At 42.7% G+C, this 13,752-nt stretch overlaps 1 protein-coding gene and 1 long non-coding RNA gene across 5 annotated transcripts in view; one reads left to right on the top strand and one right to left on the bottom strand.

The window, feature by feature from the left end:
• The first annotated feature begins 103 nt into the window (after positions 1–103).
• MSRB3 (methionine sulfoxide reductase B3) overlaps positions 104–13,752 on the top strand; it is a 58,918-nt gene continuing 45,269 nt past the window's right edge. Inside the window, exons 1-2 of one of the 4 annotated variants that reach the window (XM_083699525.1) lie at positions 104–522; positions 12,059–12,202. Coding sequence is in view for 2 of the 4 variants with exons in the window: in XM_083699524.1 (XP_083555650.1) it covers positions 12,091–12,202 (112 nt within the window). In the remaining 2 variants the exon portion in view is untranslated. The remainder of the gene's footprint in view (positions 523–12,058; positions 12,203–13,752) is intronic. The other 3 variants (XM_083699524.1, XM_083699526.1, XM_083699527.1) reach the window with 3 other exon arrangements.
• On the bottom strand, positions 385–4,931 carry LOC310825752. Its single transcript, XR_014555515.1, has 2 exons — positions 4,424–4,931; positions 385–4,373 (listed from the first exon to the last, which is right to left on the bottom strand). It is a non-coding gene; the product is annotated as an uncharacterized lncRNA (long non-coding RNA).

Here is a 13,752-nt window from a genome sequence, read left to right as displayed (position 1 = left end):
AAAAAAAAAAAGCCAATCAAATAAAACGCCGTGCTTGCAGCAGAGCTCTGAAAAGGCACACGGCCAAATTCCAGCTGGCAGCAGAGCCATAGGGACCCATCATCACCCGAGGACTTGATTTTGAGGGGAGTCAGGAGTTCGCCTCCCCGGGGGGGTGGAGTGAAGCTCACCCCGAGGTGCCTCAGGAAAACCACAGCCCCTATTTATCCCCCCTCGGCCGGCTTCTCCACAGCTCGCGCTCTCTATGCTCATATTTGGAGTTGCCTGGGCGGCCGGTGCCCAGGAATTTCCCGTCATGCCTCTCCGAGAGGCGGCTGGGCCTGTCATTTCGCCGGGCCGTAGGCGGGCGGCGTAGCTGAGGGGGAGACGGTGCCTTCAGCTCCGGCTGTTTCTTCTTCTCCTCCTCCTCCTCCTCGTTCTTCCCGCGTTTACTTTCCGCCTCGCCGCCCTCCATGCGCGCCGAGTTTCCCTCGCTGCTGCTCAACTTCTCTTGCCTTGTGGCGGCCGCTGCGCCGGTGGCAGGTAAGGGAGACGTCGTCGCCCGTCATTGCTGCAGACCGGGCAGCCTGCCTTGCCCTGCCTGCTTGCCTCCCTTCGGGTTTCTAGAGCTTTCCATCCCGGCCCCGCTTTCTCTCTAAGACCCCACACCACCTTAAAAGTCTAGGGAAAGGAAGCCATGTCATCCCTCCCTGAAGCTCAGGCATGTCTACTCGGGAGTAAGACCCCACTGAGTTCCGTTGGCACTTGTTCCCAGGTAAGTGGGCACCGCAAGAAGCACTCCTAGCCTAGGAGTCCTAACTCCTAAGGGCTGAGGTGTCTTCACCTCCCTTCCCCCCCATAAAATATTTGAGGTCCCCCCCCAAAAAAGTTGATAGGCATTGCCATTCAAATGGTTTCATGTACACCCTGAATTGTTATCGATTTTGTGACGGGCGGGGCTTACTACCCCCCCCCCAATATTTTGATCAAGTTGGCACTCGGACTCCTAGACTGCAGCCCACTTAACCTGGGAGCAGGTGCCATAGATACTAAAGGGATTTTCCTATGAGTAAGAAACCCCAAAACAATCCACAAATGTCTTCGGAATGGTGGACAGTATGCTTATCTAAAAGGAAAAACCTTTACTTTTTGTTTCAAGGGGTTAAGAAGGTAATTGTGGCCATAAAACCAAGGGCTGGTAATGATTTCTGGGTTAAATATGTAGGTAAAGGTTGCCCTGCTTGGAGTATCGCAGGAAGGCCCTTCTCACCTAGTATAATGTTTCCACATCATGGCCTCTGGAAGCTCCCGACAGGAGCATGACGTACAAATTTGCATGTTGCGTATGTGCAGTTAGCTAACTTTAGCATCAGGATTTAATGATCTTGTGGTGCGGTATCCTCTTTAGATAGCGGTGTGTGTTACAAACTGTGTTAAACCAGCTCCAGCTGCATTTAGGGACCCTGTACTTCTGTCCCAAAGTCCTGCCTGGACAGCAGCACTGCTTATGTGGCAACAAAATCCAAAGAGTACTGTACTTTATTTGGTTTGCTTTTGGCACCTGCAGTAGGCTGGAGGGTAATGGGAGGGGTGAACCCTCACCCGCATAATATAGGGTTGCCTCTAGATCCTCTTTGTAAGGATCCTATACTGGAGGAATTTACATTTGTTTTCCCATTTTGGGTGTAATAATTCCCAAAGCAAATCATGTTCTAAAGGAGAAGTTATTTAATGGTCCAAAGTGAGCTTATGACTCACGAATAGAAATAAAGCTGTTGGCAACTTTCTGGACTCTTGAGAATGTATGTCCTAACTGGCCATGGAATGCTGGAATGCTAGATATAAGTCACATCCTATTGAGGGCTTGAAAAAATGGTTTACTCTTTGTTTTAATGCTGTGGAACCATGATGCACAGGTGAAATCATTTCAATCTCTGTACACAAAGTACAGAATAGATACAGAGGACCAGGAGGAGCTCCTTTTTTGAATTCATAAATGGGGGCTAATACTTTACACACAGAACTATGCACATATAAACGGATAAATGATTCCTTGGAAAAAAATAGACAAGCAATCTTTTATCAGCTAATTACTTTGAAGGTTGTGGGACTTCAGACTGTAAAACTTCCCTTTCTAGTTGCTGATATTGAATCCTCTCACAAAAAATAATAGCATGACCTAGAGCAGAAAGAGGAAGACTAAGATACACAATATATTAGAGTGAGCAAAGTTAACGGACAAACTGTGAAAAGGACAATAGTGATTTTGAAAAAGAATGTGAACCCTTTACAATATATTTGCAGAAACAAAACAAAAAACATGGACTCAATGGCAGGATTTAAATAAACATTTACAATTTTATGTATAGAGAGCAAGAAGTATAACAATATGATAACATAGTATTATATACAAACAGCAGAAAGTATCATTTGATGTAATAAACCAGAAATGAAAGCTGAGGGAAGTCAACAGGGAGGGGGGAAATTGGAAAATGGATGTTTTGTAATGATATTGGATATTTGTTACAAGAAAAGAAAATCAATAAAAAATATTTTTTTAAAAAAGATACACAATGTATTAACATTTAGGTCTTTTCCTAAAGTTTATTGTAAGACGGAAACAAGGATGTAAATTAGTGCTGTGAAAAAGTATTCTATCTTGGAATAAGATGCCTTATTCTATATTGAGAGACACTTTTTTGTTGTTCATCTCTCAGAATCTTGGGCAGGCATTCAAAGCTTCAAGGTAGTCCAACAGATATTGCCTCCTAGTGTCCTGCCACCACCTTTGCCTAGTCAGCTGGAATTCAGGAAAAGGACTCCGCTTTCTGAACAGTGTTGACAATTCAGGGATTCCCTCATGCCTATCAGCTAAGCCATGTCAAGGATCCCAATTCCTTTGGATAATGTCACTGAAAATAGTTCCCTGTTTATGGAATGCCTCCCTGTTGAGATGCATCTGTCTCACTCATTATTAACTTTCAGGAGAAATTTTAAAACATTCCTGTTTATGCAGGCTTTTGATTGCACTAATATACTTGGCAACCTTGAAATTATTAGCTCTGAGGATAAGTGACATTGATTTTTTAAAATGTTTTAAATTTCTTAAAAGTTATAATTCCTATTCAGTTTTTGAATGCTGAATTCTCATTTCTTATTCTTAAATACATTCCCGTGTTCCTTCAATGCACATTGGAATTAGTAGTAGCATACTGCTCACAAGATTACATAGATAGAATGACTTGTGCCTTCCCCATATTCTTGCTCAGGGTGGCCCAACTTTTAATCCCAAGTGGGCAGCAAGAGTGCTTTTACACAGAACCCACAGGTTTCACACTTCCTTTTCATGTGGAGATGGGGGGGAGCAAGCTCAAAGTTTGATGCCCCCCCCAGCCCTTGCACTGCCTTTGCAAAGCTAGTTAAGCAAGGCTCGGGGCTTTGGGAAGGAGGTATGAGGCTCTAGCAGCATCCTTGAGCCCTTCTACCTCTTTCCCAAAGCTGGGAAAAGTGCTAACTAGGCTTTCAGAGGAGGCAGGAGGACTCTAGAGCCCTCATTCCTCCTTCCCAAAACCCAGTGCCTTGCTTACCTGGCTTGGGGAATTATACATCTCTACTTCTTGGGAGAAAAGCAATGACAAACCTAGATAGCACCTAAAAAGCAGAGACATCACCTTGCCAACAAAGGTCCGTATAGTTAAAGCTATGGTTTTCCCAGTAGTGATGTATGGAAGTGAGAGCTGGACCATAAAGAAGGCTGATCGCCGAAGAATTGATGCTTTTGAATTATGGTGCTGGAGGAGACTCTTGAGAGTCCCATGGACTGCAAGAAGATCAAACCTATCCATTCTTAAGGAAATCAGCCCTGAGTGCTCACTGGAAGGACAGATCCTGAAGCTGAGGCTGCAATACTTTGGCCACCTCATGAGAAGACTCCCTGGAAAAGACCCTGATGTTGGGAAAGATGGAGGGCACAAGGAGAAGGGGACGACAGAGGACGAGATGGTTGGACAGTGTTCTCGAAGCTTCTAAAATGAGTTTGACCAAACTGCAGGAGGCAGTGGAAGACAGGAGTGCCTGGCGTGCTTTGGTCCATGGGGTCACGAAGAGTCGGACATGACTAAACGACTAAACAACAACAACAAAGGTGACAGTTGCATAGAATATATTAGGAGAGGAATGAAGCTTTTTGTATATCAGTGGAATATAAACAGGTGATGAATACGAACTTGTAGTGTACCAATAGAGTATCAGTATCGGGAACTCGGTAGCTCAGCCAGTGGGATTACTTTCACCACCCAAGCAAGCCTTCCTTACCAAAGAAAACTGGGAATGCACTTTTAGGGCCCATTGGCAGCAGCATCTCTACCTGCTCCACAACTGATGCCACATTTGACCTTAGGTGTGGGGCAAGTGAGTGTGGGTTTCGGAAAATGGCCTCTCAGACCAAACTGGGACCAGTGCTGGGTCTAATTATGCCCATTGGCTAGAGGTTCTCCATGCCTGGTTTAGCTCACGTTCTATAATAGAAGATGTGGATCCACCCACATTGTGGCATAGTGCAGATCACTTTGATTCCAACCTAGTGCTGAGAATTTCTACTTGCTTGCTGACTCACTACTGTTTCTTATGGGACGCTTTTTTATGCTTACTTTTATAGTTCTGTCCTAATGCCTAGAGTGTAGTTTCCTTCTTTGTGTTGTTGTTGTTGTTGGAGTTTGCCAAGAAATGTGAGCAAGAGAGCCCTTCAAGGCTTATTTCCAACAGAATTTCCATGTGACTATTAAACTTAAACATTTGTTTCTATATTATTTTAAAGGTTTAGTGCTCTTGAGATTATAATATTTGGTTTAACGATATTTATTTCTGCACTTGATATAAAAGTATCAGATGTCCACGTCCTAATGGCAACCTATGAAAACATAATTAAAGATTTGAAAAAGCTCTGCAAAGTACTATAGTAAAAGGTAAAGGTACCCCTGCCCGTACGGGCCAGTCTTGACAGACTCTGGGGTTGTGCGCCCATCTCACTTAAGAGGCCAGGGGCCAGCGCTGTCCGGAGACACTTCCGGGTCACATGGCCAGCGTGACAAAGCTGCATCTGGCGAGCCAGAGCCGCACACGGAAACGCCGTTTACCTTCCCGCTGGTAAGCGGTCCCTATTTATCTACTTGCACCCAGAGGTGCTTTCGAACTGCTAGGTTGGCAGGCGCTGGGACCGAGCAGCAGGAGCGCACCCCGCCGCAGGGATTCGAACCGCCGACCTTTCGATCGGCAAGTCCTAGGCGCTGAGGCTTTAACCCACAGCGCCACCTAGACTCTGCCATAAAAGCTTATGCCACAATTCATTTGTTAGTGTTTACGGTGCTGCATGACTTCTTGTTAATATTGTATGTCTCTCTTATCCATCTTAACTATTAGTTTCCCCAGGATACAATATCTGTCTGCTTATATAAGAGGAAAAGGTTTGTGTTGGGCTTTTTATTCTGAACTGACAAAAGACTTCAAATACTCTTACTGATTTTTCCCTTGAGTTGAAGGTTAGAGAGATGGTGAATTGGAGGAGACAGCTTCAGTATCTGCTGTTTTAGTATTTGTTGTAGCATAGTCACACCTAAATATCAGAACGTAAATCCTTACAGCCAAAGAGTGCCACCAAATGCAGTGCTTTAATTTTTTGTTAGACGTTAATGGTAACCATTCATTTATGGAAAAAAACTCCTGCTCTAGTGCATTCGGGGACACCAGTGGTGCAGGGACTGGCCCTCCAGATGTTTTGGCACTACAACTCCCATCATCCTTAGCTAACAGGACCAGTGGTCAGGGATGATGGGAGTTGTAGTCCCAAAACATCTGGAGGGCCGAGTTTGCCTATGCCTGGTCTATTTACTGCTCCTGGTTATCCGGGACTATTCATATCAGCAACACCCTTTGATTCTGTTAAATACTGTTCATCTACAATCTTTCAAATGTTGCTATCCATCTTAATACCATGGTTATTTACAGTTATGTAAGTTTTATAAATTGGTCAAACTTAAAAATCAGGTTTAACTGAATTAGGGGAAATGTTTGTGTGGGAGTGTTTAAATTGGCTTTATTCTAATCTTGTTTAAGGTGGCAAGGAATCAGATTAAACTAAGCCAACTAAGGCGATTTTAAAGGAGAATAGGTGTCTCCACTAACTGGATTTTCACCTATTTAATTAAATAAGATTTCAAAAAGATTTTTGTTCAAACTAGGCCAGAATCATTCCTTTAAACAGAGAATTGGCTCATGCATTGAGTGTTTAAAAGCAGATCTGCAGTACTGTACAGCAGAAAGTAGATCTTGCCTGGCAATGTAGCAGTCTCCTCTGGCACGTACAGAGTTTACCAAGGCACTAGTTTAATCTACTGCATCCAAAAATGCTTAACTGAGCACCTGTGCCATCTGTAGCCCTTTTCTGGAGGGAAGACCCTGGAACATGGGCCCTGGAACTTTGACTATAACATCAGTTTTCAGGGACAAGAAGAAACTAATATAATTACCCCCATGATTGTATATCTTTTTTGTGCACATTTCTGTGGATTGCCTTCTAATTATAGATCCATTCTCTGTTACAGAAGTGGTGATCCATTTTCTGTCTGAGGGCCATATTTCCTCATGGGCAGCCACATACCAGTGGGGGGCAGGGCCCAGGGTCAACAATTCTACTCTTCTACTGGATTCTACTCTTACCTTTGTCCAGTAGGCTATATTACAGCTACCCAAAAGTCAGGCGTTTCTACACCCTGACCCACCACCCTCAACAACTCTCTTCAAACAAGCAAGAGGTATTTTTTATCACAGTTCAAGAACACATTGCAGCCAGGCGAAAGCACCTGAGGACGGTGCAGAGCAGGACCAGTGATGGGTATTGCCTGGGGAGAATCTTCAGGAAAGACAGAAGTCCATAGAGGGCCACATTTGTATCCCAGGCTGGTTATTCCCCACCTGAGCTCTATTACAACACCAGAATATGCTCACTATGCTTCCTTGGGCATCATCCTTGATCTCTGAAAATTTCCTACACTAAATGTCTCATCAACAGGATGCCTATGCAATGCCTGACCTCATTTTATGAGTCACCATAGCCCTGCTTGATCCTCTAGTGTGTATCACCCTTTGCATTCTATGACTCTGGCACCTATATTCATTTTCCATACTCTCTACTGGATGAGTTGGTCTTTTTATATATTCTGCCAAGAGTATGGAATGCTCCCTTTTCCTAACTCACAGCAGCTATAAGCAGATGGAGCGTAGTTTCTGGGAAACACAAGGAAGTAAGTCTTCCACTGTTGTCTTATTACTTGCACATTGAGTCTAGGGGATTCCCCAGGATGGTTTTAGACTTGCCTTTTGCAAGAGTTTTAAAGTGGTGTTTATTTTCCTTTATAGAGAACTACTGTGCTCATATCTTCTTGCAAGGAAAATGCAGCTATGTTAAATCCTCAGATCAATAGCTGAGCAAGTGCGCACTGTCATTTGGTTGTTCCACTGACATCAGCTGGACTTTTGTAATGAGTGCAATAACAAAGCAGAATTTACTGTTCTGTCCTTCTCATCAATCTGGCCCTTTTAAAAACCCAGCAATTTTAAATAAAAATGGGGAACTACTAAAAAACCTCCAACAATTCCAGGCCTGTACTAATATTATAAAAAATATAATTACCATTTGAATCTGGCAGTTGTGTCAAGTGCTTGTTTATCTATTTACTACAAGCACTCAAATAATAAGAAAATTAGATGATAATCAATAATAATGATAAATGATAATATTTGATTGATGCCTGAACATGGGTGAGATGTTAGGAGGTTTGCGTTCCCTGTCTGCAAGGTGAGATATGATAAGAAATTCTCTTTGTCACCTGGACTGCACTAATAAAAATGACACTTCATGATATGTTGTGTTCTTTGGGGATTGGGCTGGGCTACAGAGGCCACAGAAAACAGAGGATTTGGGAATCAGTTTTGTGCCTGCATCATAAATGGAATGCCTGACTATTCATGGGAAGCAGGGAAAGGGGTTTAAAAGAAGACTCAGTAAATCAATTTGGTATTTAAATTTTCAGACTTAATTTGTGTTCCCAATATTTTCTTCTTCTTCTTTTTAAATGCACAGTTGTGTTGCTTTTTTCCTTCTCCTAACTTCAGACTTGGCTGGAGTTTAGTCATTACATAGGACAAGGGAGGATATGAAATCAATAATTCAGCTTTAATAATAGTCCACAAAAGCTTCCATGACATAAGAGGAAGAGTTTTTTTCTCCCTCATGGTCACAGGCTGAACTTTTGTGACACAGTGAAAACCATTAGAAGGTAAAAAAACAAACAAATGTTTTTTTGGGTTTTTTATCCTTGAGTTCAGTGAATAGTTTAAATCTCATTGTGGCATACATTTTTACTTTAAATGTCTGATGAAAATGGTATTTTATACATTATTAAAGAAAATGAGAAGACCATGATTGCTGCCAAAATGACTTTTGCACTTACTGGCTTCAGTGTGTGAATTGTGAGAGACCAAGTTCTTTATGTAATTTTCACTCTAGTCATGAATTTGCTAGGTGCCCTGAGGCAAGCCATTATCTCTTAGGGTTTGCAGTAAGAGGGTAATATTACTGACTACCTGTAAGGTAGGGTTGTTGTAAGGGTTACTAAGATCACATGTACATAAAGCACCCTGAATGAACTCTAAAGAGCTATATAAATGCTAAGTGTTAGCATCATCTAGATTTTTAATGCAGTAATTTAACATAGATGTGGCTGCTGCGTATGGTTCTGCACCTACAATTCTGATGGCTTAAAAATGCTTTCTTTGTTTGGGTATTTTATGGGCTATTGACTCCCAATATGTTGTATCAGCAAATTCATTGACATTAAGAATTTACTGCAGCTTTGAGTGACTGTCAGTTCTCTGCTGTGCTAATGGCTTGTTAAGAAAGACATCTAACGACTTAGAACTGAACACAAGCCATTTCTATTCTAAGAAGCAATTATGTATGCTGACACAGCATATGCTATTGAAACAGCCGTTCTTACATGTTGTTCCAGCTAACTATATATTTCATCTCATAACTATTAAATGTTCAGGTGGAAAACCCTCCTTGGTGACATTTTGTCCCCCACCCCCATTTAATGCAGCCACCTACTTTAAAGCTAGTTCTTCAGTTTTAACCTTTCCATTAATTTGTTGACAAAATGTATAAATAAGGTATGACATTAAAGGTTCAGCCAAAACTGACTTAGGAGGTGGAACCCTATTAACATAGAGGGTAAGTGGGATTACGGCAAATTGAATTTTTCCTATGTTTCTCCATTGCAGACATTCCATTACAGTCTCTCAGCATTCTGTCATATTCCCTAATACTGATTTGAGTCTTCCTCTCCTTGTGCTAGGGACACGGGTGGCGCTGTGGGTTAAACCACAGAGCCTAGGGCTTGCCCATCAGAAGGTCGGCGGTTCGAATCCCCGCGACGGGGTGAGCTCCCGTTTCTCGGTCCTCGCTCCTGCCAACCTAGCAGTTCGAAAGCACGTCAAAGTGCAAGTAGATAAATAGGTACCGCTCTGGTGGGAAGGTAAACGGCATTTCCGTGCGCTGCTCTGGTTCACCAGAAGCGGCTTAGTCATGCTGGCCACATGACCTGGAAGCTGTATGCTGGCTCCCTCGGCCAATAAAGCGAGATGACCCCAGAGTCGGCCACGACTGGACCTAATGGTCAGGGGTCTCTTTACCTTTACCCTTTACCTCCTTGTGCTAATGTAGCCAAAACCATATACGGTAAGCTACACACAAGAGGGAAGTATTGGCAGACTCAGGGTATCCCAAAGTATGTACAAGTAGGGAAAAGCCTCCTGCTGAAACAAACCTAAAGGAGAACAACAAAGAAAACAAGTATCAACAGGCTTGATGCTTATACTAATTACAAAAGAACACAAATTATTGTGGAGCAATTGCATTGTTGTTTCTGTTTTTAAATGAATTATTTTGTTTTATATTTATTCTGGGCTTCCCTGAATAAGCTATGTGTGGTGCACCTAGTTCCCCCATTTCATGGCTGAGGATTTGAATTTGGGTCTTTCTAATTCGCCCCTTTGCCTGTGTTAACCATACCAATCCTTCCTGCTCCTGGTCATCAAATAAGGCTGACAATCTCACCTGTACCTTGCTTCCTTCCCAGGATCCCCCTTCCGCCCGTTGTTGCAAAATATCCCTGTCAATAACTCAGGCAGAGATCTTGCAAGAACAATCAGTTTTCTTCCTCTGAAGAGTTGCTGCCTGCTGCCCATTGGTGGCCTAAGAGTCTGCCCACCTACTATGTCTTTTGTCTGAGACCATGCTCAGTGTTCCATTGGCATTGGAAACTTGGTTAGCGCCACAGGGCTTTTTTTGGGGGAAGCTCAGTTGGCCCCCTCTCATTGCTTTTCTGAAGTTCTGTTAATGCCTTTCCCCCCTCTTGTTCTGAGCTATATTCTACTTGTGCCTGTTTTTTCATATGATTATGTGTTGATTAAATTATGTTTTTAACTTGTGATTGTGAGCTGCCTTAGGGACTCCACGCGGAACCCCATGTGGATAAATTATTTTATATTCCATGCACCTGCCTGTCAATTTGACTGTTTACTCGAGGGAAATTGTGAAAATAATAGGCGCTTTCATCACTGTAGACTTCACTTCTGCTGTGCAGCTGCAATACACCAAGGCAAGATAGTGAGCCATCCGTCTTCTTTCACCGCCACCCCAAACTTTAGGTGATCAATGCCTGATTCTTGGGTTTTATGCAAGATTCACACTTTGATGCCTTAGTATCTGTGGATTTTTGTCAAGGGTATTTTAAACTTGTGGTATTACCCACTCCTCTGTTTGATGAAATGTTGTTCCATATGTCTGGCAAAGCCTACTTTTTATTGTTAAGATGGTTTGAGCATACTTATAACACCAATCCTGGCTCAATTACACTGGCTTCCATTTAGTTCTAGGTCCAATTCAAAGTGCCTGTTTTGACACATAAAGCCTTAAATGGCTCAGGACTGCAATGTTGTTGTTTAGTCGTGTTCGACTCTTCGTGACCCCATGGACCAGAGCACGCCAGGCACTCCTGTCTTCCACTGCCTCCCGCAGGACTGCAATACAGTACCTCAAAAAACTGACTCTCCCCATATGAACTGACCCCAACCCTGTGATCATCATCTGAGGCCCTTCTTTATGTGCCTCCTTCTCGAGAGGTCTGAGGGTGGCAATGTGAGAAAAGGCCTTTTCTGTGGTGGCTCCCTACTTGTGGAATGTTCTTCCTAGGGAGGCCTGCCTGGCGCCTTCATTATGTATCTTTAGGTGCCATGCAAAAACTTCCATCTTCTCCTAGGCCTTTGGCTAATTAAAGAATATATGGCATTTTAAGCTATGTATGTGGATGGAGTATTGTTTTTGTTTGTTACTATGTTATGTGTTTTTGTGCTTTTATATTGTAAACTGCCCTGTGGTCCTCAGATGATGGGAGATATAGAAATTCAATGAATGAATGAATGAAATATGTTGTGAGAAGCTTAAGCACCCTCTTTTTCTAAGCATATTTGGGCCTCTCCCCCTTTACCTCTTATTAGCTGGATGACAATAAGTGTCAGACTCCTGAGATGAGGCAATCCTTTCTGAATTTTCAGTGAAATCCCAAATTGCATGTGTTCACTGTGTGTACCGTTACACAAAACAGATGGACTTATTTAGTCTAGAGCGCTTAATTGCTTCTTGAGTGTGAGCCAACCTACACTTTTATTCCTAGTTGATATTAATCTTTTTAACTTTCAAAAGTTCTATCATCTGGTTTAAGCAACAACACAAGCCATTCCTTTCGCTCACACTTTTTTCCTATGCTAACCACTAGGTGGTGCTCTGCTCCTTAGCTAGTGGAAAGAGCAGCATTAATCATAAATCACTAAGCCAAAGCATGCTAGAGGCCTCTCTACTCCTGGGGCACCCAGTTTTTTGGTTTTTTTTAATGGTAGAATACATCTTTGTTCTTTGCCTGACCTGAAGAGTGACATCACTGCCTTTCTTCCTGTTGCACTGTAGCTGCTTGACTCACAGTCTTTGACACAAGCCAGATGGCTGCAATTGGTAGGCGCACAGGCTGCCTGGTACTACAGTTGATGAAACAGAATAGGAAGACGTTTTATGATCAGCTGCGGGAGCACAATAAGACTCCAGCTTTGCTAGGTAATTACGTTTTCACTGCACACTTTTATTCCTCATGGTGAAGGTTGCTTGGGAGAAAAGATTACATTTTTATTTGTGTGTTTGGAATGCATATACCTTTGATCTTTTATTAGTCAGTAGTCTGCTCCAGAGGAATGTTAGTTGGGTGTTTTTTGGTTTTTTTTTTAAAGAAAGGAAACAAAAAAGCAGTTCTGCAGTCACTCGTGGAAATGACATGTTTATTTATGTTTAATGGTTCTCTCAGGCTATTCATTGCGGTACTTACCTTCTCACTCTTCCTCCCCACCTCTCCATTTAGGAACTCACAAACATTTCATTTCCATCGCTTTCTAAGTCAGCGTTCAGCCATGTTAATTGAAGCAGGGTTTTTATTGTTATGGTAGTTGTTGGTACTTCAAACTGATTTAATAATACATATATTGATGCTTCTTATGTAAAGGGACTGGAAGAAGCAACATGCAACTTCCCCTTTGCTTGACGTAGGGGAAGTAGAAACAGTCATCCTTCTTGTACAGTGGTACCTCGGGTTACATACGCTTCAGGTTACATACGCTTCAGGTTACAGACTCCGCTAACCCAGAAATAGTGCTTCAGGTTAAGAACTTAGCTTCAGGATGAGAACAGAAATTGTGCTCCGGTGGTGTGGCAGCAGCGGGAGGCCCCATTAGCTAAAGTGGTGCTTCAGGTTAAGAACAGTTTCAGGTTAAGTACGGACCTCTGGAACAAATTAAGTACTTAACCCGAGGTACCACTGTATATATTTAGGGTGGCCGCATATCCTACATTAGAGGACAGTTCTCTGAAGACGTGGTCAAAATCCAATTTTAAGGATGGAGAAGGAACAACAAGGGGCCCTCTCAGTTAGTTCATGGAGAGCAGACTGCAGACACCACAGGTCACCTGGTCACTGTAACAAGATGTATTTCGTTTAAGCTAGGAGATGCCTCTAAATCTGCATCCTAGAAAATTTCACACCAATAACATATCCTCTTCTATCCACACCTTTGGTGATGTGTAACTGGGTAACCTACATACCTTTGCATGCCCTTTACATTGCATAACTAATGCGTGAGTGCACACAATGCAAATGGAAAGGATTGGATCCCAAGGTTTGTGTGAGTAGAAGGCCATTCATGCAGCAGATCTTTCCTGTCTCATCCAGACCATGCATCTCTGGAGCACAGACTGTAGTGTGGGGTGGGAGCTACTGCTGTGGGGAAAGGGAATCACTGACAATTGGGAAGATACCTGTTGCATGAGTGTAGTTCTGCTTTCTCAAGGTGCCTTCTCTTGCATAACTTTTAGGTTCAATCTCATGTTTTTCAGAACTTAAAGAGGGAGCAAAGAAGATATAACTCTTTCCCACCAGGGCCTTCCTCCTACTCTTTCGATGTTTGCACACAGGTTTCTAGGCTATTGGTGTGCCCTGATTTAGTGTACTCAAGATGCCCACAAGCCAAATGAAAATGGTGTCAATTTCCATGTTGATCCTGTTTGGCCAAATTACACATCAGGGAATTAGCATGGAGGCCATAGATGATACTTTACAA

Source organism: Podarcis gaigeae (assembly GCF_964106915.1).
Source record: "Podarcis gaigeae genome assembly, chromosome: 10".
Classification (NCBI taxonomy): Eukaryota; Metazoa; Chordata; class Lepidosauria; order Squamata; family Lacertidae; genus Podarcis; species Podarcis gaigeae.
Note: the sequence above shows the minus strand (reverse complement) of the source record. Positions and strands in the feature narration are given on the sequence as shown.